The sequence below is a fragment of the Dipodomys spectabilis genome, unplaced genomic scaffold (assembly GCF_019054845.1).
Source record: "Dipodomys spectabilis isolate Male_0828 unplaced genomic scaffold, ASM1905484v1 ptg000096l, whole genome shotgun sequence".
In the NCBI taxonomy this organism is placed as follows: Eukaryota; Metazoa; Chordata; class Mammalia; order Rodentia; family Heteromyidae; genus Dipodomys; species Dipodomys spectabilis.
The window spans coordinates 480,378-505,304 of record NW_024870773.1 but is presented as its reverse complement, the minus strand read 5'-3'; the positions used below and the strand labels follow the sequence as shown (position 1 = coordinate 505,304).

Sequence of the window (24,927 nt, the reverse complement as noted above, 5' to 3'; positions counted from 1 at the left end):
TTGCCCGGCTGTACTTAATTCTTGATCTTTTAAGAAATGTGTTCCATTAAAAACAGGAATACAGGCTGGGGGGAGAATGAGCAATTAAAAACAAAGGGAGCCGGGCGACGGTGGTTCACACCTATAATCCTTGCTACTCAGGAGGCTGAGATCTGAGGATCTGTAGTTCAAAGCCAGCCCGGGCAGGAAAGTACGGGCAGGTGAGACTCTTATCTCCAATAAAACACTAGAAAACCAGAAGTGGTGCTGTGGCTCAAGCGGTAGAGCACTTGCTTTGAGCTGAAGAGCTGAGGGACAGGGCCCAAGCCCAGCGTTCAAGCCCCACAACTGACCAAAAAAACCAAAAACCAAAAACAAACAAAGGGAATTCCAGGAACTAAAGATCCCTAGAATGCTATTAGAGGTTCTCCCATCCATCCATCCATATATCCAAACCTGTTGTCTGCCTGCCTGCATACATGTGTGTATGCCAGTCTACCTACTTACCTACTTAGCTACCTATCTAGCTATCTATGTGTGTACACATTTAGGTACCTACATATACATGTACATATGTATCCATCCATGCTGAGAATCAATATCATCTCCAGATGTATATAATGATATTGCACTAGATGTATAAAGAAACAAACTAACACACATACATACACACACACACACACATTTTTTTTTTTTTTTTTTTTTGGGTCAGTCATGGGGCTTGAATTCTGGGCCTGGGAGCTGTCCTGCGCTCTTCAGCTCAAGGCAAGTGCTCTACTGCTTCTTGTTTTGGCTATGTGCTGATAAAATTCCAATTCTGTTCCTGATCTGTGGTTCCTTTAGCTGACAAGGTCCTGCAGAAACATTTTGCTCGACTTCTGAAAACTGAAGACAAATCATGCATGGTACACCTGGAATCAGAGAATAGCACAGAACAACCTACAACTTGGACTAAGCATTTTTCTCCTCTGGTAATCCACTGCGACTATGTCAGATATCTTAACTGTACAGAGGCCCTCAGTCTTCCATAATTCACTTATAACCCCATACTCACTTTTATAAAACTCTCAGAGAAGCCAAACCCGAAATAAGAATGATCTAGATCTCTATTCTAATAGCACACTAAGGGAAGCTTCATCTAAACTTTATTACAAAGGGAAGTTTATTGTCTGACACTTTTTGATTTTTGAAAGTTAAATAATACCCTCTTTGGAATACATACACACATATACATGTATATATATTATTCAATTGTAAAGAAATGTAAAGTGGGGGGCTAGGAATGTGGCTTAGTGGTAGAGTGCTTGCCTATCATACATGAAGCCCTGGATTCTATTCCTCAGTACCACATAAACAGAAAAAGCCAGAAGTGATGCTGTGGCTCAAGTGATAGAGTGCTAGCCTTGTGCAAAAGAAGCTCAGGAACAGTGCCCAGGCCCGAAGACTGGCAAAAAGAAAAGAAAAGAAAAGAAAAGAAGAGAGGAGAGAAGAGAGGAGAGGAGAGGAGCAATAACTACATAAAAGGCAGAATAGCAATAATTTCTGGGAGGAAATAAAAGAATTATTCACAACTGTGGGGTCATACTAGTGTGCAATGTTACTATCACTCTATAAATTATATATGTATACAAATATACTATTCTGCATAAATTAGGAATTTTTTGTTGTTGTTGTTGTTGGTTGTGGGGCCTGAACTCTGGGGCACTGTCCCTTAGCTCTTCAGCTCAAGGCTAGCGCTCTACCACTTAAGCCACATCACCACTTCCTGTTTTTTCTGCTAATATTGTGTTGAGGAATCAAACCCAGGGCCTCATGCATGCAAGGCAAGCACTCTAGACCACAGAGCCACCTTCCCAGCCCCAGGAAAATTCTTTAAACTGACTTTAGAATATTATATATAGTTAGGTTTGTATAATAAGTTCATGTAAACAGCTAAAATATGGGACAAAAGTTATTTTACATTCAAAATGAATTTAAGGAGATACCTTCTTTTACTTTATTTCACATATCAGATTTTCCTCCTGTCTCAGACTTAGTAAATCCCCCTTTCTAGTCCTTACTGCCTGTTTATTTATTTAGCCAGTACGGGGTCTTCTGCTCAGCCTGGCTTCTCATTGGTTAACTGGAGATGGACGCTCACAATAGGTTTTACTGCCCAGGCTGGCCTCCAGTCACAATTCTTAGATCTCAGCCTCCTTAGTAGCTAGGACTAGAGCCATAGGCACTCTGCTTGCCTTTTGAATTTAATACTCTAATCTGTCTTGTTTGTTAACTGTGCCATCACAAACGAAATCATAATAATCATGAAAAAGCAAGGTTTATATTCCTTACAAACACCTGGCAATACAGTTTTACAATCTGATACAGTATAATACAATCTTATCATGGCAACCGACAGGCTAGCACTTTAGATTGAATACTTTAGATTGAATACTAAATTTTAACTAAACAGTAATGGTGCCCCTTTGATCTACTGAATAACATAAAGACTTTCAGATCTCAACCAGTGGTAATTTTTTTTTGGGGGGGGGGGGGTGGGGAAAGATTGGGGGGGGGGCGGGAAGGTCAGCCATGGGGCTTGAACTCAGGGCATGAGCACTGTCTTTAGACTTTTCACTCAGGGCTAGCACTTTACCAATTGGAACCACAATGTCACTGCCAGTTTTCTGGTGGTTAATTGGAGATAAGAGTCTCACGGACTTTTCTGCCCTGGACTGACTATGAACCGTGATTCTCAGATCTCAGTTTCCTGAGTAGAATTACAGATGGGAGCCACAGGCATATGGCTCAATGGTCAATTTTATTTCAAGTAAAACAGTCAACAAAATTCTGGTTAAAAAAAAAAAATCCAACAATGTCACTGAATTACCTTTAAAGAATTTAATTTCTAGAAATTACAAACAATTGAATGCAGCAAAATGTCCGTTATACTTACCTTGAAGTCCATTAAGGATGGAAGTGATTTCTATGGATTTAATATGAGCTGTGTCAGAATTTCTGGCATCAGCAAGATCCAGTTTGGATACCATTTCGGGAGATGGATTTGTCTGAAATGGGGGTTTTGACAGGCGTCGAAGTTTACAGTTTTTAGGAGAATATTTTTCATCTTTATCTTTTTCTTTGTCCAATTTATTCTAGGTTAAGAGAAGATGGGAAGTATTGTATGTTAGCCATAATTCATTATAACACATTAGTAATATTAATGCCATCGTAAACACAAAGCTGTAAAATATTTTGTCAAGTATTTAACTGAAAACAGATATAAAAGCCTTCAAAACCATCATGGGAGCTGGACTGGTGGCTCACACCAGTAATTCTAACTCAGGAGGACTGCAATTTGAGAATCTTGGTTTAAAGCTAGCCCAGGGCAGACAAAATCAGGAGATTCTGATTTCTTATTAACAAGCAAAAATCCAGAAGTGGAGGTGTGGTTCAAGTCATAGAGCACCAGCCTTGAGTGAAAAAAGTTGAATGAGATCTCAAGAGCAAGAGTTCAAGCCCTAGTTCTGGCACAAAACACAAAACAACCAACCACCAACCCCAGGTGGTTTTTGTTTTTTAAATTTAGCAAAAGAACTGTAGGAGTAATTTAGTAGTAGGGATAAAAGTAGCAATCAGACAGGAATTAAAATTAGCAAACACATACTTCTAATAATTTGTGCTAAATTAAAGCACAATAGGCTCAAAAGAAATATTCATGCACACAAACATAAAAACAATTTCAACCTGCTTACCTTAAAATTCAACATTCTAGTTATAATCTGTGGCTTGGAATTACAATGTTAAGTACTTCCACTCAAAAGATGGGAGAAACTTTAAACAAATGATATATTGTGAAAAGCAAGGCAGGAGACTACTGCCACTTCAGTGAATGACTAGTTTTCCAGATAAAAATGTGAATTTTTTTCCAATTCTGTTTACAAATAGAAGGAGGGTGGCTAGTGTATTTCCTGGAAACTATAGTTTTTTACTTTGTTTTAAAAAGAATTTATAGTAAGAAGTATAAGCAAGCTCTGAAGTATAAGTTTGCAATCAACAATGCCTAAGGTCCCTCTACATAGACTAATTTGAGTACACCTGTCCTGAGGACAGGACCTAGGAGGCACCCTCTGGACACACAGGACAGACCTTCATTCCTTACATGGCAGACATGTGTTAGGACACTGACTCCCCAGGTGCAGCCCTGGCCCAGCAACGGGAGCATTTGCTAGGAAGTTGTTAGAAACACGAGCCTTTGGAATCAACCTCAAATCTACTAAATCAGAACTGCTGAGGATAGAACCACGAAATACAACCTCCAGTGAATTGTCCTGTCCAAATGGTTCTGACAAAGGCACAAGGGTGAGATCCTTTACCTTAGAACCCTCAGGCATAATTCTCAGAACACAGACTAATATTAATTCCAGCTCTTCCACCACTCCAGAGTTTCATCTCAGAGTCAGCATCTACTATACATGCTGAAAGCTGAGATAACTCACTATAGTCCAAGCTCAAAAAAGGGCTTTAGGTACCTGCAGAGGATTTTTCTATAGTAGTGGCTCTCAACAAAGATGAGACAAAGTGACAGAGTGATAGGTATAGGCATTGTCAGAAGACACTAGGAAGCCTTTGTAAAACACACGTGCCTGTTTCTTGTAATCAAAATTTTAATATATCTGGAAGTTGTCAAGAAGTGAACTGAAGAAGTATTAAGAAAAGATAACATTATAATATTGCTTTCTCCCTCATCTCTTCTATCCTTTATCTTGGAAATACCCAATCTATATTTTGCTTTATAAAGACTGGTTGCTGGGCGCCAGTGGCTCACACCTGTAATCCTAGCTACTCAGGAGGCTGAGATCTGAGGATCAGGTTCAAAGCTAGCCTGGGCAGGAAAGTCCGTGAGACTCTTATCTCCAATAAACCACTAGAAAACCGGAAGTGGTGCTGTGGCTCAAGTGGTAGAGTGCTTGCCTTGAGCTGAAGAGCACAGGGACAGCGCCCAAGCCCAGAGTTCAAGCCCCAAGACCGAAAAAAAAAAAAAAAAAAAAGACTGGCTAATGCCATATATACAGGTACATACACGTACGTACACACACACACACACACACACACACACACACACACACACACACACACACAAGCTTGTATAGTATATAAAATCAATGCTTAAATACAGTGAAGACTAGGAAGGAAGTCTTGAGTTAAATCACTAAAAACTTAAAAGAAAAGAACAAAGCAGCCAAGGGGAAAGCATTCCCCACCTGTGCCCAGCAAGGGAACACCTGGCAGCTCCTCTCTGAGCATCTTGGAAGACTGAGACTGAGAAAAACTGTTAAAGCACTGAAAAGACAAAAAAAAAAAAAAAAGAAAACAAAACAAAAAAAACCCTCTAACAATTACTTAATGGTCTATTTTTTTTAATTTTTTTTTTTTTTTTGGTTGGTCATGCGGCTTGAACTCTGGGCCTGGGTGCTGTAGCTCTTCAGCTCAAGGCAAGCACTCTCCCACTTCAGCCACAGCACCACTTCCGGTCTTCTGAGTTGTTTATTGGAGAGTTAAGTGTCTCACAAACTTTCCTGCCCAGGGTTGGCTTTGAATCACGAATGATCCTCAGATCTCAGCCCCTTGAGTAGCTAGGATTACAGGTGTGAGCCACAGGCACCCGGTTACATCACATATGGTTAGGAGGGTCTTAGGAACATATCTGGCTTCCTGAACGGAAAAACTCCCTCACCCCCAGCCACTCTGCTTTATGACTCCTAGCTGAGGAATAAAGGCACAGGAAAGGGGTAAAGGAGATAAGTGAGATCTGGGTCCCACAGAACAATGGGACTAAAAAATCTCTCAAGACTTAGCACTGCTTCTAAAATGTTTTCCACAAACTGACAAAAGTGTAACAACAGGGTTTAGCATTGGCTAAATCTGTTTCTCTGGGGGCCTAACACTAATAGTAGTATTAGCACACATATTTACTTGCATCATTTTCAAGGAAAAGCTCTTTAATTAACATCTAGTAGTATATAACAAAATCAACACTTACCTTTATTTTCTTTCTATGTTTTATCTTTGGTACATTCTTATCGGCAGGTCTTACTATTTTGTCTGCTTTAATCCATTCATCATATCTAAAATTAAAAGAAATGAACATAAATATGCAAAACATATACCAAGGAAGAAACTACTGCCAAAATACTCCTCTGATTTGTATACGAATCCTAACATTTTACAACAGGGAGTCTTAGTGAGAGCTCCTGCCTGATGAACAGGTAGCAAGGCCCAGAGGAAGAGCTGGGATGCCCTGCCCCAGGTCACAGAGTTAGCTACTGGCTGAGCCAGAACCTCTGACTTCTTCCAGATTCACTCCCCATTTTCAAAGCTCCACAGAACAGAAATTGAATCTGTACCACAAATATTAAAGAAACCACAATAGTCTGCACAACACTGTTCTGTTCTTAAGCATCAGGCAGGCAATTTGTTCTCTAGACCTGTCAAGAAGCTACCACCAAAGGTGACATTGTCCAAAAAGAAACGTACCGGACTTATATAAATGTAATCCCTTTGTACATGACCTTTAAAATAACAATGAAATAAAAAAGAAATAAAATAAGATTAAAAAGGAAAAAGCCACCACAATGTGCTACTGTGGTTATCAACAGCAGCACTTCATTACAGAAAAACTATGTTATAACTTATGTCAATGCAAAATAACCTAGAGAAAATGCTTATAAAATATGACAAACATTACTCTGCTAAGTTTTCAGTACTCTGAGATGCTTTCTTCCTATACTGATAGATAGCTGGGAGTCAACAGAGCTGTGATGACTTCTCTATTCAGTGCTGATAATCTTTAGAATTGTGTGAGCGCACTCATGTGCCAACCTAGGGCTTGAACTGAGGGCTTGGATACTATCCTTTAAGTTTTTTCGCTCAAGGCTATAATGCTCTACCAAGTATTTGAGCCACAGCTTCACTTCTGGCTTTTTGGGTGGTTAACTGGAGGTAAGAGTCTCATGGACTTTCCTGCCCAGGCTGGCTTCAAACTAGGAACTTCAGATCAAGATCCTGAGGAGGAAGGATTACAGGTGCCTAAGCAATCTTCAGGGCATTACAGTTGATTACTACTAACTGCAATGAGGCTATTGTTTATAGAGAAAAGAATATCAGTATATTTCTGTAAAAACTAAGCTAAAAAGAAAAATGACATTAGTCATTTCCTTTTTTTGTGTACTGAAGTTATAAAAATTGGACTGAAGTTTCATTGCTCGTACAACATCTATCTACCAAGTATATGAAGTCCTGAATTCAAACCCCAGTGGAGGAGATAGAGGAAAGGGAGGGAATAAATGAAGGAGGGAAGAAAAATGAAGAGAGAGGGAAGGAAGAAAGAGAAGGAAAGCAAAGGGAGTAGGAGAAAAGAAAGAAATGTTTATTATGGATAACAAAAAAGACTTTTTTAATTCTCTAGAATGTGAACCTGAAAAAGAGGTTATAAATTAATATGTCCTGATTATTAGAGATTAGGAGGCTGAGCAACCTAGGAGGGAGTTCAAGGCCAGCTTTGCAATATAAGACTCTATTCTCAAGACAATAATATGTGTGAGGATATATACTTTTATGAGCATATACACACACTTAGATGGAATGCTAAGCTAGTATCAATATCAGTGCCCATTTAAGTAAGAGGTAATATTAGTGGATGAAAGTTAATTACTGTCTTTCAATTCCAATTATCAACAATACTAGTTCTAATTATTCCTACACATGGAACCTGATAACCTAAAACTGCTAAGGAAAATATTCTTGAGGTATATACATGACTAATCTAAACAAATCTGTTGAGATCATCTAACATCAACTAGTGAACAGACGTGAAAGAACATACCCATGATCTCAATTCGACGAACTTCTACAAGTCTTAGACGCTCCCTGATCTACATAATATGAACTAACTAAACCAACTGATCACAAATTTTAAGACTACATAAGTTGAAGGTAGGGCTGAGAAGAGGAAAATGGAGGAGAAGCACGGAAGGGGTAGCACTGATCAATATGCACTGTAATCATAACCTGACATATGAAATTGTAACCTTTTTGTACAGCTACTTAAAAAAAATTATAAGACTGTAGGATTAAGAACTGTGTGGATGTATTTGCTTGATAAACACCTCTGATGTAATGGTTCTGGGTAGTAGGTGTTCAGCAATGAGGATTCAAACACACTTCTAGCTCCTAAGAACACACAGAAACAATATAGGCATTCTGAAAGCAGAATTTTAAAAGTTAAATACCAATACAAAGCAGACACCATTCAGAGACCACTGAATTTTTGCTCTCACCAGAGAAAATAAGAAATTCTAAAGAGAAAACCTTATGACTTTTGTTTGGAGATACTGGCAAGTTATCTAAGAAATCACTTAACAACAATAAAAACAGCAAAATACTAGTCAAGCAGACACACTAAACAAAATGGTTAATACACCTACATTTAGCTCAAACTTTGCTTCTTCTGCAACCCAACTTTCATAGAAATATTATTTAGCAAGGAGTAATACAAATCTATACCCTTAAGGACTTTTTCAAAATAAATTACATGCAATGTAACATACTTTAAAAAATTCAGATAAAAACAAATGATATATTACTTTAAAATCTACTACTTGAAATGCACACATTATTAAAGATAAAACCAAATGACAAACCATTAAGATATTAAGATCATCTATATTTAAACGATTTTTAAAATCATTAATAGTAGTTAATACGCATTTTCCATTTTGCCTTGATTTACACACAAAGTTAATGTATTACAATATAATTAGCTACTTAATTTCTTTAAAAAAATCTAAAGTAGAAATTAAACTTAAAAATTTTAAAATGGGCTGGAAGTGCGGCTCAGTGGGATCACCAGCCAACCAAGCACAAGGAAGGTACTGAGTTAAACATCCCCGAATACAACAAGAAAGACTTAAAAAAATCAAGTTTGATAAATTAACATTACTTAACAATTATAAACTTATCATGTTCATTTTGACAAAATACAACATAGCATAAATTTTGTAACCTCAATTTATGCATATTTTAATCTAATAAAGTATTTAAAGCAAGATTGACTGCTTAATTATTTTGAAGATTTCTGAGACAGGGTATATCATGTATATCATCTCTCTGTGTAGGAGAGGCTGGCCTCAAGATCTATGATCCTTCATTCATGGCTCTAGAGCTCAGATTATAGGAATGTGCTATCTAGCAAGATTTATGGAAAACAAAACAAAATACCTGATCACAAGCTGTATATCTTAAATGACAGTACATTATTTAAAAAATAAATAATATTGATAACTGCTAATAGCTACTGTTATTAACTATAGCAATATTAATAATGTTAATAGCTTCTGTTATTAATACTTCATATTTTCACTGGCAGTAACAGTTAACATCCACAAAGAGACAAGGATGGTATTCTTCATAATTAAGAATATAATACAAGAAAATGATACAAACATATTACAATTAGTCATATTTAAGATTAGTCAAAAGTAGTTCAGCAGAATAGCATAGTAACTGTTTATATCAGTAGGTTAAGGATATAATTGAGGAAAGTGAGCCTTAAGCAGAAGTTTTATGCATAGATCATATGTAATACCAACAATTTATAGAACATCAGCCATGCCAACAAACTCCACTACAAATGGTTCACTTGTGGCACTAATTTTGTATTATGATGAACTTAGAGTTTTTCAAATACCTCAAAAGTATTCTTCATTAATCTCTGGTAGGTTTAGGGAATTAGTGTTTGTATACATTTAGATAAAAATATTGATGCACCTTCCAAGCTATAAAACTATTGAATAAACATGTTCAAACTTCATGTTTTACATGAACTATAGTCTCCTAATCTACAAAAACTACTGAACGCATCAGGTTAATAAAGAATTTTGAGCAGGGTGTGGGTGGCTTATGCCTGTAATCCTAGCTACTAGGGAGACAGAAATCAGTAGTTCAAAATTTTAGGCCAGCTCAGGCAAAAAGTTTGTGAGACTACCTCAACCAACAAAACATGAGCATGGTGGTACACACTTGTCATCCCAGCCATGCAGGAAACAGATTGGGTTGGGGGGGCGGGGGCGCGCCATAGTCCTGGCCAGACTAAGTATAAACATTTAAAAAGTAACAAAAGAAAAAAAGGGCTAAGGGCATGGTTCAAGTGATAGAGTGCTTGCCAAGCAAACACAAGACCTTGAATTCAAATCCCAGTACTACTCAAAAAGGTTTAAAAGTTGAATTTATGCCAGGTGCCAATGGCTCACACCTATAATCTTAGCTACTCAGGAGGCTAAGATCTGAGGATCGAGATTCAAAGCCAGCCCTGGCAGGAAAGTCCATGAGACTTACCTCCAATTAAGCACCAGAAAATCAGAAGTAGTGCTGTGGCTCAAAGTGGTAGAGGACTAGCCTTGAGCTGAAGAGCTCAGGGACAGCACTAAGGCCCATAGTTCAGGGCCCATGACCGACCCCCCCCCCCCCCCGAAAAAAAGAAAAAAGAATTGAGTTTACTATGCAAAGGGGAAAAAAATCATTAAGACTTACTTGAGCATTACAAGTAACTGAATTATCCTTTTTACTAAATATTTCCTCTTATACATCCAAATGTCACAGAAGTTTATAGATACCTACTTGGAAAACATGTCAAATGGATTTCATTTTATGGGATTTTAACCTTTATGCTATAGAAATGAGATGACTTCTATAGTACTTTGCCTTCCCTTTATCATGACCATAGTTATTTCAGTAGAACTGAACAACTTTGTACTTTTTATCAATATTTCTAAATCCAATGGTATAAACAATGGTAGCATAGCAGGGGTTAGACTCCATGGAAGTGTAAGATGAAAAACAAGAAAATTCTAGAGAAGGAAAGAATGGAGAAATGAAGATAAAAGTGACATTAAAATATTTAACAAAGATAAAAAGTAAAAGGAAATAAAAGTCATAGGAAATAAGTATTTTCAAACAAATTCATTCTCGTCCCTGAACAGTGTTCTGGTTCCAGAAGAGAAGGACTATCACATACAAATATGCAGTCTAAACGGATCAAAGGCCTAAACATTACAGATGCAACAAGAAAACATAACTGTTCAAAATACTGAATTTAACAGTACTTTTTTGGATATAATACCAAATGCATAGGTAACAATGACATACACAAATTGGACTTCACCAAAATTAAAATTTTTTGTACATCAAAGGATTCCATCAAGAAAGTGAAAGAAAAACTACAGAATGGGAGAAAAATATTTACAAATTGTACATCTGATAAGGGATTAATTTGAAGAATACATGAAGAACTACTACAGCTCAACAAAATCAATCACAAAAAATGGACAAGAAACTAAACAAACATTTCTCTGAAGTGTTTTCTATCATTGAGTAGTCATTAGGAAAATATTCATCAAAAGCATGAGACATCCATTCACATCCATTAGGGCAGCTAAAAATGTTTTTAAACAGAGAATAACACATGTAAGCAAGGAAGAGGAGAAACTGGAACTTGAATAGGTTGCTCGTAAGAAAATAAAATGGCAAAGCCTCTGTAGGAAATTCTAGTCTCTTACGAAGTAGGCACAGAGTTACGTAAATAAGCCGAGAAGAAGCCAGGCTACATCTCTCCCATTCCCTCATTACTCTGTATTTCACTTCTTTTAAAAAGAAGTGGCTTTGTTGGGTGCTAGTGGCTCACACCTGTAATCCTATCAGGAAGCTAAGATTTGAGGATCACCATTCAAAGCCAGCCCAGGCAGGAAAACTGATGAGACTCTTTATTTCCAATTAACGACCAAAAGCCCCAAGTAGAGCTGAATAGCTCAAGTGGTAGAGCTGTAGTCTTCAGTAAAAAGCTACAAACAGTGCCCACACCCTGAGTTCAAGCCCCAAGACCAGCACCACAAGAAAAAGAAAAAAGCCTCTGATTCGAACGTTAACTTCTGCTCTACTTCCATTTTGTTGCCATAAAGCCTAATATGGGGCTGGGAAGGTGGCTCAGTGGTAGAGTGCTTGCCTTGCAAGCATGAGGCCCTGGGTTCGATTCCTTAGCACCACATAAGCAAAAAGAAAAAAAGTCGGAAGTGGTGCTGTGGCTCAAGTGGTAGAGCGCTAGCCTTGAGCTGAAGAGCTGAGGGACAGCGCCCAGGCCCAGAGTTCAGGCCCCAAAACTGGACCCCCCCCCAAAAAATAAAAAAATAAAGCCTAATATAGTCCAAACATTTGTTTAATGTTTGCCATGTTGCACACACATTTCTAAACAAAGAATATGGAATGCAGATTGTCTTCGTGCTTCAAAATTAAATGCACTTACATAATACAAAATATAGTGTTCATAGACAAAGCTTGAGCAACAAAGAGGCAGAAGAAAACAGCTGAAGAAAAAGAGTTACCCAGCCCTAGGTAAAAGTTCCCTGAGAACCAATTTCTTTAATTCAGAAAAATAATTTAGAATGAATTTAAGGTAAAAAAACCTAGAAACAAAAAGTAGGAGGTACATATGAGAAGCAAACAATCAGGGAGCAATTGGAAGGGAGGAAACTCAGGATAACTGAAGAATGGTTAGTTTGAGTATAAAAAAGGAAAAATAAGAATCAGCAGTTATAGTGGCTGCAGCCAGAACACAAACCACATGTACAGTGGAAGGAGTGAAAAGCAATCCCATTGAGAAGGGAAAACAAGGGGGAGAAAAAAATGAGGGTGGACTAGGCTACATGAGGTCACTAGTGAGCCTGATAGAGGCAGAGCTCTGCAGGCCCAGACTGGAGCTGATCTGAATAACAAGTATACATAATGCTTCCAAATATTTAGCTTGATGAAAGTGGAGCAAAGAAATCACACCCTAGGATCAGGAGACAAAGTTTCCTTTGATAGGAAAAAAGTAACCTCACATATACATGTGGACAGGAAAATTTCTGAACAGACCAAGGAAATAGTCTGATGTTTGATTAGTTAGCATGACTGGCTGGGGAAGAAGGCAGAGGATGTGAAAGCAGAGGCAGGTAGCAAGGCAGATGGAGAAATGTCTTCTTGTTGCAATTTCTTAGTGAGGTTAAAAAGCACAATCACCATTGGAAGAAGATAGAGAAGACAGGAGGGAAACAAGTTAGGAAATATCCTACTACAGGAGTAGGACTATCCCTTGGGATGTAATCATTAACTTAAAGACAGTGCTTGTGGTTTGTTGGCTTTACTTCAACCAAGAATGGCTGTTTACCCAATTACCCAATAAACAACCACGAATGGCTGTTTACCTAATAAATCAAGAACAAGAGAGTTCAACTTTCTTTCTTTTTTGTGCCGGACCAGGGGCTTGAACCTCAGAATCTGTGCACTGTCCCTGAGACTCTCTTTCTCAAGGTTAGAGCTCTACCACTTGGGCCACAGCACCCCTTTTCTTGAGTAGTTTATTGGAGATAAAGAGTCTTATGGAACAACAGGGCTGGCTTTAACCTGCAATCCTCAGATCTCAGCCTCTTGAGTAGCTAGGATTACAGATGTGAGCCATTGACACCCAGCAAGTTCAACTTTCCTGTAGTTCTTTACGGTGAGCTGTTAGAACCAAGGAACTGAGAGTCAAAAGAAACAATTCTGCCAAATGACCAAGTAAGCAAACAATACCAGGGAAGGGCTGAGGATAAAGGTGGTAAAAACAATCAGTTATTTGGCCTGCAAGAATAATTACTCGTAGAGGGGCTGGGAAGGTGGCTCAGTGGTACAGCGCTTGCCTTGCATGCATGAGGCCATGGGTTCGATTCCCCAGCACCACATAAGCAAAAAGAAAAAAGCCCGAAGTGGCGCTGTGGCTCAAGGGGTAGAGTGCTAGCCTTGAGCTGAAGAGCTGAGGGACAGCACCCAGGCCCAGAGTTCAGGCCCCACGACCGGACCAAAAAAAAAAAAAGAATAATTACACCTAGACTAATGCCTTATAGAAACTATTTCTTAGGACCTTCAGTGCCAAGCATAGTGAATGTTTAGCATATAGTAGATGTTTAATTTGCCAAATAAAATTTGATTAAAAAGCATGTGACTATTAAAAAGTATGTTTGAACCCATCTGATTATGAAAGCCATTTTTTACTATGTTTTCCTCTCTTTAATTGGCTCAACGTGCTTGAAAGATGTAAGTTATTTTTACATATAATAGGTATAGTTTGTTTTTGTCAGTTGTGGGGATTGAATTCAGGGCCTGGGCACTGTCCCTGGGTTCCTTGGTTTTATGGTGGTTAATTGGAGATAAAAGTCTCATACTTTCCTGTCCCAGCAGGCTTTAAACTGTGATTCTCAGACCTCAGCTTTCTGAGTAGCCAGGATTACACGCAGCATGAGCCACCAGCATGTGGCTTAAAATGCTTTTACTTAAAAATAATCTAATTTTCAGTTTTCTATAACTTTTAACACAATTATTGTAATGTAAGAGATTTACAGTTAAAAATTCAAAGCATCTCATTTCTGGTTCTCTTTTACTTCATTGTGTCCTTTAATATGGTTGGTGGTAATAAAGGAAAAAAAATGTTCTCAACTTCCTTGTTCACCACACCTCCTTCATTATAGAAAGACAGAATTTAACTAGCATTAATACACCATAATAAAGTAATCACAATTAGCTAGGCAGTTCTGTTATATTCAGTTGTTATGGAACACGAGTAAATCCACCATACAAAGAAGTGTTGGTAGGTTAATTTCAATATGTTACCTGATTTCAAAAAGAGCACTTACATTTACATCATGATTTAGAGTACTTGACTGTGAAATAGATCCATATGATAATGAAAACTTCCATGAAATAGTATCATTCAGAGAAGTTAACAGAAATTTAAAAAAAAATTGCACTGTTGAGGTTGAACCCAGAGCCCTGCATATTAGGCAAACACATTACCACTGATCTACTGCTCCAATACCATGAGTGTAAGTTTTACAATTTTACGAAGATAAAACCCAATGTGGTGGTTGCTGTACACCTGTAATCCCAGCACTTGGGAGGCTGAGCCAGGAGGATGGAGAGTTTGAGGCCACTCTGGTCTATATAGTAATACACTGTCTGAAAAATGGAGATATATTTCAAAAATCAAAAGATAACACACATTGTAATTTCTGTAATAATTTTACCTTTCTTTCAGTCATTTTATGGACTGAATGCTATTTTAAATAGCTATTTACAAATTACTTATAAAACAATGACTTAGGATACTCCAAGCATTCTAACAGACAAATGATCTAATAAATTCTCCAGTACTGCCCAACCTTTTTATCTACAATCACTGTATCAGAAGTTTTAGCAGTATTGTAAAATTTGTGATTTGGGGTTGAGAATCAGTTACTGGAAGTAAATTTGTTTTCTTTTCTTTTTTTTTGTCAAAGCTGGGACTTTAACTCTGGGCCCAGGTGCTGTCCCTGAGCTGCTTTTGCTCAAGGCGAGCTCATTACCACTTGAGCCACAGCATCATGTGAGTCAAAGCTTTTTTGAGTAGTTTATCGGAGCTAAGAGTCTCACGAAGTTTCCTTCCCAGGCTGGCTTTAAACCATGATCCTGAAATCTCAGCCGGCTGAGTAGCTAGGATCATAGGCATGAACTACTAGAGCCTGGCTTGGAGGTAAATTTCTAATGATATAATAAAATTCCTTTTTTGGGGGGAAGGGAGGTGCAGGGTTGGTTGTGGAGCTTGAACTCTGGGCCTGAGCGCTATCCCTGAACTCTTCAGCTCAAGGCGAGTGCTCTACCACTTTGAGGCACAGTGCCACTTCCTAAAATACTACTATTTTAGTCACTAAGGTAATACTAAAAAAATAAACTCTCACATACTAATCTTTGTATAAAAGCAATGAAAGTTTTTCAGTTGTGAAAAAATGATATAAAATGAAAATTTTATTATAAAGATATGTGAAGCATTTCAGAAAAGGTAGAGAAATCCATTTGGATGCCAGTGGCTTATGCCTGTAATCCTAGTTATCAGGAGGTTAATATCTGAGGATGCTGGTTTGAAGCCAGCCAGGCAGGTCTATGAGACTCTTATCTCTAATAAACTACTCAGAAAAATCTGGAAGTGGAGCTGTATCTCAAATCGTAGAGGGCTTGCCTTGAGTACAAAGAAGCTCAGGGACAGTACCGAGGCCCTGAGTACAAGCTCCATGACTGGCAAAAAACTAAAAAACTTAAAAAAGTAGAGAAAACAACCTAAAATATTGTACTTAAACACACATACACACCTTCCTAAAATATTCTTTCTTTCTTTACAAAAAAAAAGTCTGCTTCCTGGCTAAGTTTCAGATAAAACAAAAACACATAGCTCCACATAAAAAATGTCTTTATTAGGAACAACTGCAGCTAAAGGCAAAATTGTTTTCATGAATTTCCATGAAAAAACTTTATTTTTTGTTGGTCTTGGGGCTTGAACTCTGGGCCTGGGTGTTATACCTGAGCTTCTTCTTTTTTTTTTTTGTCAGTGGTGGGGCTTGAACTCTGGGCCTGGGCCTTGTCCACAAGCTCTTCAGCTCAAGGTTAAGTGCTCTACCACTTGAGCCATAGCATCACTTCCAGTTTTCTGGTGGTTAACTGGAGAGAAGAGTCTCACGGACTTTCCTGCCTGGGCTGTCTCTGAACCACAATTCTCAGATCTCAGCATCCTGAGTAGCTAGGATTACAGGTGTGAGTCACCAGCACCCAGCCCTGAGCTTTGTTTGCTCAAGGCTAGCTGTTGATTACTTGAGCCACCAGTGCCACTTCAAGCTTTTTCTGAGTAATTTACTAGAGAAAAGAGTCTCACAGATTTTCCTGCCCCATCTGGCTTTGAACCATTATCCTCAGATCATAGGCCCCTGACGGGTGAGCCACTAGCACCCAGCAAAAAACTTCATTTTTAATTCCACATCTGTTAAATATAAATGCATAGATTAAGTCAAAGACCTTAAATAACAGGAAAACAGTTGTAGAGTTTCTGAGGATTTATTACTATCATATTTTGCTGATACATCAATGATACAACTCTTTGGTTATGACTGAAGAGAGAACTAGGGATACTCTCTAAGCGATACTATGAATTCTAATAAATGTATAGCAGTGGAGCTGTTTCCTTTATGATGTTGGAGTCTGCAAAAATCCATCTCACAGGGCTGGGAAGGCGCTCAGTGGTAGAGCGCTTGCCTTGCATGCCTGAGGCCCTGGGTTCGATTCCTCAGCACCACATAAGCAAAGAGAAAAAAAGCCGGAAGTGGCACTGTGGCTCAAGTGGTAGAGCGCTAGCCTTGAGTTGAAGAGCTGAGGGATAGCGCCCAGGCCCAGAGTTCAGACCCCACGACTGGACCCAAAAAAAAAAAAAAAAAAATCCATCTCACAGGTCTTCATCAGAACTGTAACTTTCCTTCTCTTCCAAGTTCTTAGAAATACAAGGCACCCTTCTTCTTATCAGCGCAAGTATGACTCCTCAACTACCTCCCATTTTCCTTCCATCCCACTGTAAATGTCAAACTGAACACTGGACAAACCCAATGAGGCAATCTTTTCTTGATTATACAGATAACTATATTTAATCGTAAAAAGTCTCATGAACATCTTAATTCTTCTACATACAAAACCACTTTTGTTGAACAAGAATATTACTTTAACAAAACTAGTAACTATTCCTGATTGTTATGAAAGTTGGAGAATACTAGAATTCTATCATTTGTCATGAAACTCAAGCATATTCCTGCATGTAAATTAGGAAAAGAATTAGAAGAGAAGCGAAGAAAGGAGAGAAGATGACATGGCTCATACCTGTTATGGGTATTACTTAGTAACTACTAAGTAATCACTGGACTTTACCGATTCAATTTTGTTCTTAATTTTAAAATCAACATATCTTTACATTTATATCTAGGCAGGAGTGAAATTTCCTCTAAGATCATTTAACAAGATCAAAATGACTTAATTTTTTTTTTTTTTTTTGGTGGGTTGTGAGGCTTGAACTCTGGGCCTGAGCGCTGTCCCTCAGCTCTTCAGCTCAAGGCTAGCGCTCTACCACTTGGGCTACAGCACCACTTCTATAAGATCAAAATTATTTAATCCAGGCCTTTTCTTTTTTGGTGCTGGTCCTGGGGCTTGAACTGGATGTTGTCCCTGAGCTTCTGTGCTCAAAGCTGGTTGTCTATCACTTGAGCCGTAACTCTACTTCTGGGATTTTTGTTTTGTTTTTTAAGGAATAATTTACTGGAGATAAGAGCCTCATGGACTTTCTTGCCTACGCTGGCTTTGAACCTGGAACCTCAGCTCTCAGCTTCCTGGGGTCTAGGATTATAGGGGTGAGACGCTGACACCAGGCTCAGACCTTTGTTAAGCTTGTTAGAAATAATAATAATGAGTTATAAAGAGAACACTTCCTCATGACTTAAGTTATTTTCTTTGTAGCATTAGATAAAATTTGTACTTTCACAAAATAAAATAGGTTAATTAGATTAGGCCATGCTTTTCTATGGCTTCCACTGAACTAGTGTGCCTTTTTTTTTAAAGTGAGGGTTAAAGTAGGTTTGAGACAGGGTCTCACTGAGTAGCCCTAGCCCAGGCTGGCTTAAAACTTGCATTCTTCTCGCTTCAGCCCCCTGAATGCTGGGATTAAAGCTGTGGACCGCCATATCTGTCTCAAAATTTTTATTTCTAAGAAACAGAAAATCTGAAATAATATCATCTTAATTCGCAAACCACAGAATACTGGGCATGTAGATGTGCATGAGAATGTTTACATGTATACATAGGTACACACAATGAGAGGGCTGAAACAGTGCCTCACACATGTTCAGTGTGCACACTACCACTGAGCCACACCCAACCATTAAGAGTATATTTAAACATAAAGTGTGAGAATTGGTATTCTTCTTTGAAAATACAATACTCCTGAAAGCATCCATGATGAATTTTTCAGGGCTCTCTATCAAAGACTAAATTTCATAAGCAATATCAAGAATTCCAAAATACAAGAAGTTATTATTAAGCAATAATTAAGTGATCAGGTCTTAAAACTGACTTACCAATTTTGGACAAAAGTGAAATGCATAATTTCTTTGGATAAACCAAAGAAAACTTGTACAAGGAAAAGCTGAAGTCAATGGTCACAGCCTAACTAATACCGAGCTCTGAACTCAATAGTCACAACCTAACTAAGTCCCAGCTCTGAAGTCAATGGTCACAACCTAACTAAATCCTAGCTCTGAAGTCAATGAGCACAACCTAACAACTCCCAGCTCTGAACTCAATAGTCACAACCTAACTAAGTCCCAGCTCTGAAGTCAATGGGCACAACCTAACAACTCCCAGCTCTGAAGTCAATGGGCATAACCTAACTAAATCCCAGTTCTGAAGTCAATGGGCACAACCTAACTAAACCCCAGCTCTGAAGTCAATAGTCACAACCTATCTAAACTCCAGCTCTGAAGTCAATGGTCACAACCTAACAACTCCCAGCTCTGAAGCCAATGGGCACAACCTAACTAACTCTCAGCTCTGAAGTCAATGGTCACAACCTAACTAAACCCCAGCTTTGAAGTCAATGGTCACAACCTAACTAACTCCCAGCTCTGAAGTCAATGGGTACAACCTAACAACTCCCAGCTCTGTCACTCAGTCCCCTAGGCTGGTGGCAGTCACCACAGGCCTGCTATTCTAAACAAGAAGTTTTCACAACCACACTGCTTCAAAGATATAAAACCCCTCCTAGGCTTCTGAGCAAGGCTATGATGCAACAGCTAGTATTGACAAGATAGGCTGTTCTGAAATTCAAAATCCCAGAAGAACCCAGAGGCTACTATGGCAAGGTCTTTAAAAAAGAGAACGGGCAGCCTGGTAATGGTCTTAGGGATCTCAAGAAGCTCAAATTCTTCATCCTAGTAATATGTTTTTCCTCAAACTACATGTTTTAGATATAAGTCAATGATGTCATCTAAGTGCTGAAGACATTAAACAGGATGTCACTAAGTGAGGTATTTCCTGTAGAAGCTTCCAGTGTTTATTATGGTACTGTGACCTCAATTAGAAAACTAACAAGTCTGCAACTTGATAGGTAAGTTTCAAAACAGAAAAGTATTTTTGAAGTGTTTTTAGGTAATAATCACTAGCTAAAACTCAAGTTACCTCACATTCCATCCGCAGTAATGCACCAAGTAAAGGACCTCTCCACCTTCGACATCAGAATCTTTTATACTAGCTTCATACATTTTTTGATTTTTCCCTCGTCCATACCGCACTTGGACTTTCATGCCTGGTGGGTAGCACTCAAACTCCTCTTCCTCATTGTTGTCATCATCATCTTCCTCCTCTTCCTCCTCCTCCTCCTCCTCTTCTCCTTCTTCATCATCTTCATCTTCTTCTTTATTCGTTTCATCTCTTGAAAGGTTTAAAAAATTGCAGAGTTAATAAAAGAAACTCCATAAGCTTTCCAGTTCCAAACCACATATACTGATAAAAATTGTGGTGTGCTTGTCTGGAAACAGCAGGTTCCATGTGTATAAAATGTTGAGCTTCAAAAAGTACTATTAAAAACTAAAACTGTGTAAGATGATAACAGTGAAAGAAAGATATGTTTCAAGAAAAATGAAGATTAAAAAATAAATGCATTAAAAGAAAATTTCCAAAAGTCAGAAGAACAGAAAGTTGTACTAATTAGCAAGAAACTAGTAAGGTTAACTGTAGCAATTTTCTCATGTTTCTAATTATGGAAACATTTCACAACTCAGTTGACAAAAAAAAAAAAAATCACTGTACTTCATTGCCATTTTCTGACTACAAATATTATTTTTTAACAACAACTTCCAGTTTAAAACTTAAGGATGTAGCAGTGGTACACACTAGACACTATGTTGCAAATGAACTATATACAACTTGTGGGTGGGGATAGGAGGGAAAAACTGGGAGAGACCAAGGGAAGGAGTGATACCATCCAGAAAGAAATGTACTCTTTACCTGACTTATATAACTGTAACCCCTCTGTATATCACCCTTATAACAACAATAAGTTTTGCGAAGAACAAAAAACAAAACTTGAGGGTGTTTAAACAAAACTATTTACAAGATGTTAAAATGTGCCCCAAATTTTGCATGCTGAATTGAAAAAATTAAATTTCAGAGAAACATTCACATCTAATTTGTTTTTCTACCCTTCTAAATGTCTTTCACCTATGTCTGTTCTCTTAACTACACTTTTACTGAAACTTTTCTTCTTTGAATTCTCAATATGAGATGAGAGGCCAATCACAAATAGAGGAAACTAAACTCCAGACTTTTCTAGAAGGAGCATCATAAGTACTTGCAGCTTCTCAATAACATCTACTTCCTAAAACTGACCATGGGGGTGGGAGGGGGGGGATGGATTGGATGGATGGATGGATATATCAGTCTGACAATGTAGTATGCTCTGGCTTCAAATAAACTCAATGTTCTTGCTTCACAGCCTCCCAAATGATAGGTTTATAGACATATACCACCACGCCTGGCTTGATACTTATTTTATAATTATTCATAGATCTGTATTAAAAAAATTATTTGCTGGGCGCTGGTGGCTCACACCTGTAATCCTAGCTCAGAATCTGAACATCATGGTCTGAAGCCAATCTGGGCAGGAAAAGTCCATGAGACTCTCCAACTAACCACCAAAAAAGCCACAGCTCAAGAAATGAAACTCCAGCTTTGAACAAAAATGCTAAGAAACAGTGCAATGCCCAGGCCCCGAGTTCAATCTCCAATACTGGTACACACACAAGCACACAAACACGCACAATCAAAAAAAGGAGAAAATCTTCAATTATATAGCAATAATAATATTTATATAAATTTGAATATGAAATGGAAGACTTAAATCTCTTTATCTGCTTTGTCATATGTCTGTACCTATTATAATAGCTCTTGAAAAGGATCCATCACTTCATTAAGGACAAATGGATAAAATAGAAAATAGAGACACAAGACAACTAAGTAATTATGCTTTAAAAATTAATGAATACAGGTCAAAAGAGATAACTTAGTAGTACAGCAAATGTCTACCATGTCCAAAGCCCTGAGTTCAATTTCCAGAACGCACAAAAAAAGAGAAAACTTTCTTCTAGTGGTAATTTTTACACTTTTTTTTTTTTTGGTCAGGGGTTTGAACTCTGGGCTGGGTGCTGGCCCTGAGCTGATCTTCAGCTCAAGACGAGCACTCTACCACTTGAGCCACAGCACCACTTCTGGTTTTCTGGTGGTTAATTGGAGATAAGAGTCTCATGGACTTTCCTGTCTGGGCTGGCTTCAAACTGCGATTCTCAGATCTCAGCCTCCTGAATAGCTAGGATTACATCAATTTTTACATTTTTATATGCAGCCTTTTATTGGAAACTTATCACTCCTAATTATAAAAACAACAAAAATAACCTACAAGTAGTGATATAAGTAGTATTCTGAACCACTTGTGTCATCTCTGTATAGTAGAAGAGTTGAAATGGAGTCTGAGTTCACAAAAAGTAGCCAACCTATCAGTTTTATCTAAAATATAAAGACTACAATATCCTCAAGGATTACCCCCACTTTACTCAGGAGCAGGTATGGTAGAGCATACTCTAACCCCAGGACTTGGGAGCCTGAGGCAGGAGTTCCAGGCCTATATGCTGATTTCCAAGCCAGCTTACACTACAAAGACCCTGACCCCCCAGAAATAAACTAAGAAAAATTAAAATAAAATATGCTCAGTTACAAGTTAGTTTATTTTTTATTTTTTGGGTCCGGTCGTGGGGCCTGAACTCTGGGCCTGGGTGATGTCCCTCAGCTCTTCAGCTCAAGGCTAGCACCCTACCACTTGAGCCACAGTGCCACTTCTGGCGTTTTTCTTTTTTGCTTCTGTGGTGCTGAGGAATCGAACCCAGGGCCTCATGCATGCAAGGCAAGCGCTCTATCACTGAGCCACCTTCCCAGCCCACAAGTTACTTTATGTATGCCTGTATTCCCAGCACTCAAGATGCTAAGACAGAAGTTCAAAACCAGCCTGGCCTACACATAAAAGCTTGTCTCAAAAAGCAAATATAAAAATAAGAGGTTCAGTAACTATCAAGTCAGTAATTAAACAAAGCATGGTGTATTATGAAATCAAAGACATTAATACTGATAATATAACAACATTTCTATAATGAAAAATAATTTTAACAGGACTAAAATCTCAAAAAATGGCCTTATGATGGTAAACTATTTGTTCAAGTCTGCAGATTGTACACCAGAAAGTATGTTCATGGCAAAACTGATCTATTATGTACCTAAGAACCACCATATAAAAGAGAAGAGATATACACAATAAAAAGTCAATTACAGAAAATGAAAACAATTGTTGGGTACTGGTGACTCATACCTGTAATCCTAGTAACTCAAGAGGCTGAGACGTGAGGATGTTGGTTTGAGGCCAGCCTGGGCAGGCAAGTCCATGAGATGCTTATCTCTAATTAACCACCAAAAAATTTTTTTTAAAAAAAGAGAGAGACAGAAGTAGAGCTGTGGTTCCAGTGGTAGAGCACTAGCCTTGAGCAAAAAAGCTCAATAACCTTGAGCAAAAGAATTCAGGGAGAGCATACAGGTTCCATGTTCAAGCCCCAGAACCCATAAAAGGAAAACAGACCACTGAACTACATCTTACATTAAAAACATACAAACACACATTGAGTACAGCTGGAAAAGTCAATAATATCAAATATCTTTGAGTTGTAAGTGGTTTAGGTATACTGTTACTTAATTTAGTAGGAAAAGTGATACACCAATAAAACAATACAATGAAACTTAGAAACTGTTATTTATGATCCTAAATACAATTTACTTAAATAATACACTTAAGTATATAAAAAGCAAACAAAATGATTTTTGGAAATCCAAAAAATTTCTCTACTTTCCTGTTTTTGGCTAATGCTGGGCTTGAACTCAGGGCCTAGGCACTGTCCCTGAGCTTTTTGTGCTCAAGGTTAGTGCTCCATCACTTGAGCCACAGCTCCACTTCTGGCTTTTTGGGTAGTTAATTGGAGATAATAATCTTTCCTGCCCAGGATGGCTTTCAATTGTGATCCTCAGATCTCAACCTCCTGAGTACCAGGTTTCCTGCCTTAGTCTGGCTTTGAACCATGATCCTCAAATCTTTTTCCTGAGTAGTTAAGATTACAGACATGAACCACCAGTTCTCAGCCTTATAGAGTAACGTGTAAATCTGTTGGAACATACAAAGTCAAGATACTCTCTGAAAGAAAATGCAAACAACATATAGATTTTTAAAAAGCTGATTCATAAATTATGTACATGCACACATACATGTTACACACAAATGTTTAGAATTGTATTTAAAGAACATCATTTGGGGAAAACAACTTCAAGAGGGAAAAAAAGCATTTCATCTCAATAAGCAAAATACTCAAACTACATTTACGTTACAAAACTAATAAATCAATTACTCAGTTACAGTAACACATCCTATCTGTGGCTTGTCCATTTCAGTTATAAACCATCAAAAGCAATCTGAAATCTTAAAAGGAAAATTCCAGAAACAGAAAGTTTGTAAATTTTATGGACATACTTCTAAGTAGTGTGAGAAAAATCTTAACATTTTCGTGCTCTACTTATGCAAGATTGTAAATCATTCTTAGTCTTGCATATCACATGGCATATGCTATCTACCTCTTGGTCACTTACCAGTACCATCTCAGTTATATTGTCATAGCAACATTATTTGTTTCCAATTCATTTTAATTTAAAAAATAACCCTCAGCACAAGAGTAGTGGTGTAAAGAAGGTACCCAGGAACAAAACACAAAAGGACAAACTAACTCTGGCAATGAATCACGGCAGATGAGAGAAAACACAATATAGTTATGTTGACATTTTAGTCAATAGACTACTCACAACAGAACAGTGGTCCTATAAGGCATTATTGTCTCATACTGTCATAGCCATCTTAGTTTGCTTACA

At 38.0% G+C, this 24,927-nt stretch overlaps 1 protein-coding gene across 6 annotated transcripts in view; it reads right to left on the bottom strand.

Moving 5' to 3' along the window:
* Positions 1 to 24,927, bottom strand: part of Arid4b (AT-rich interaction domain 4B) — a 117,139-nt gene that overhangs the window by 17,433 nt on the left and 74,779 nt on the right. For 4 of the 6 annotated variants that reach the window (XR_006148363.1, XM_042685924.1, XM_042685925.1 and 1 more), the window contains exons 17-19: positions 20,098 to 20,349; positions 6,002 to 6,086; positions 2,915 to 3,113 (exon numbers count right to left, since the gene is read on the bottom strand). Coding sequence is in view for 5 of the 6 variants with exons in the window: in XM_042685924.1 (XP_042541858.1) it covers positions 2,915 to 3,113; positions 6,002 to 6,086; positions 20,098 to 20,349 (536 nt within the window). In the remaining variant the exon portion in view is untranslated. The remainder of the gene's footprint in view (positions 1 to 2,914; positions 3,114 to 6,001; positions 6,087 to 20,097; positions 20,350 to 24,927) is intronic. The other 2 variants (XM_042685927.1, XM_042685928.1) reach the window with 2 other exon arrangements.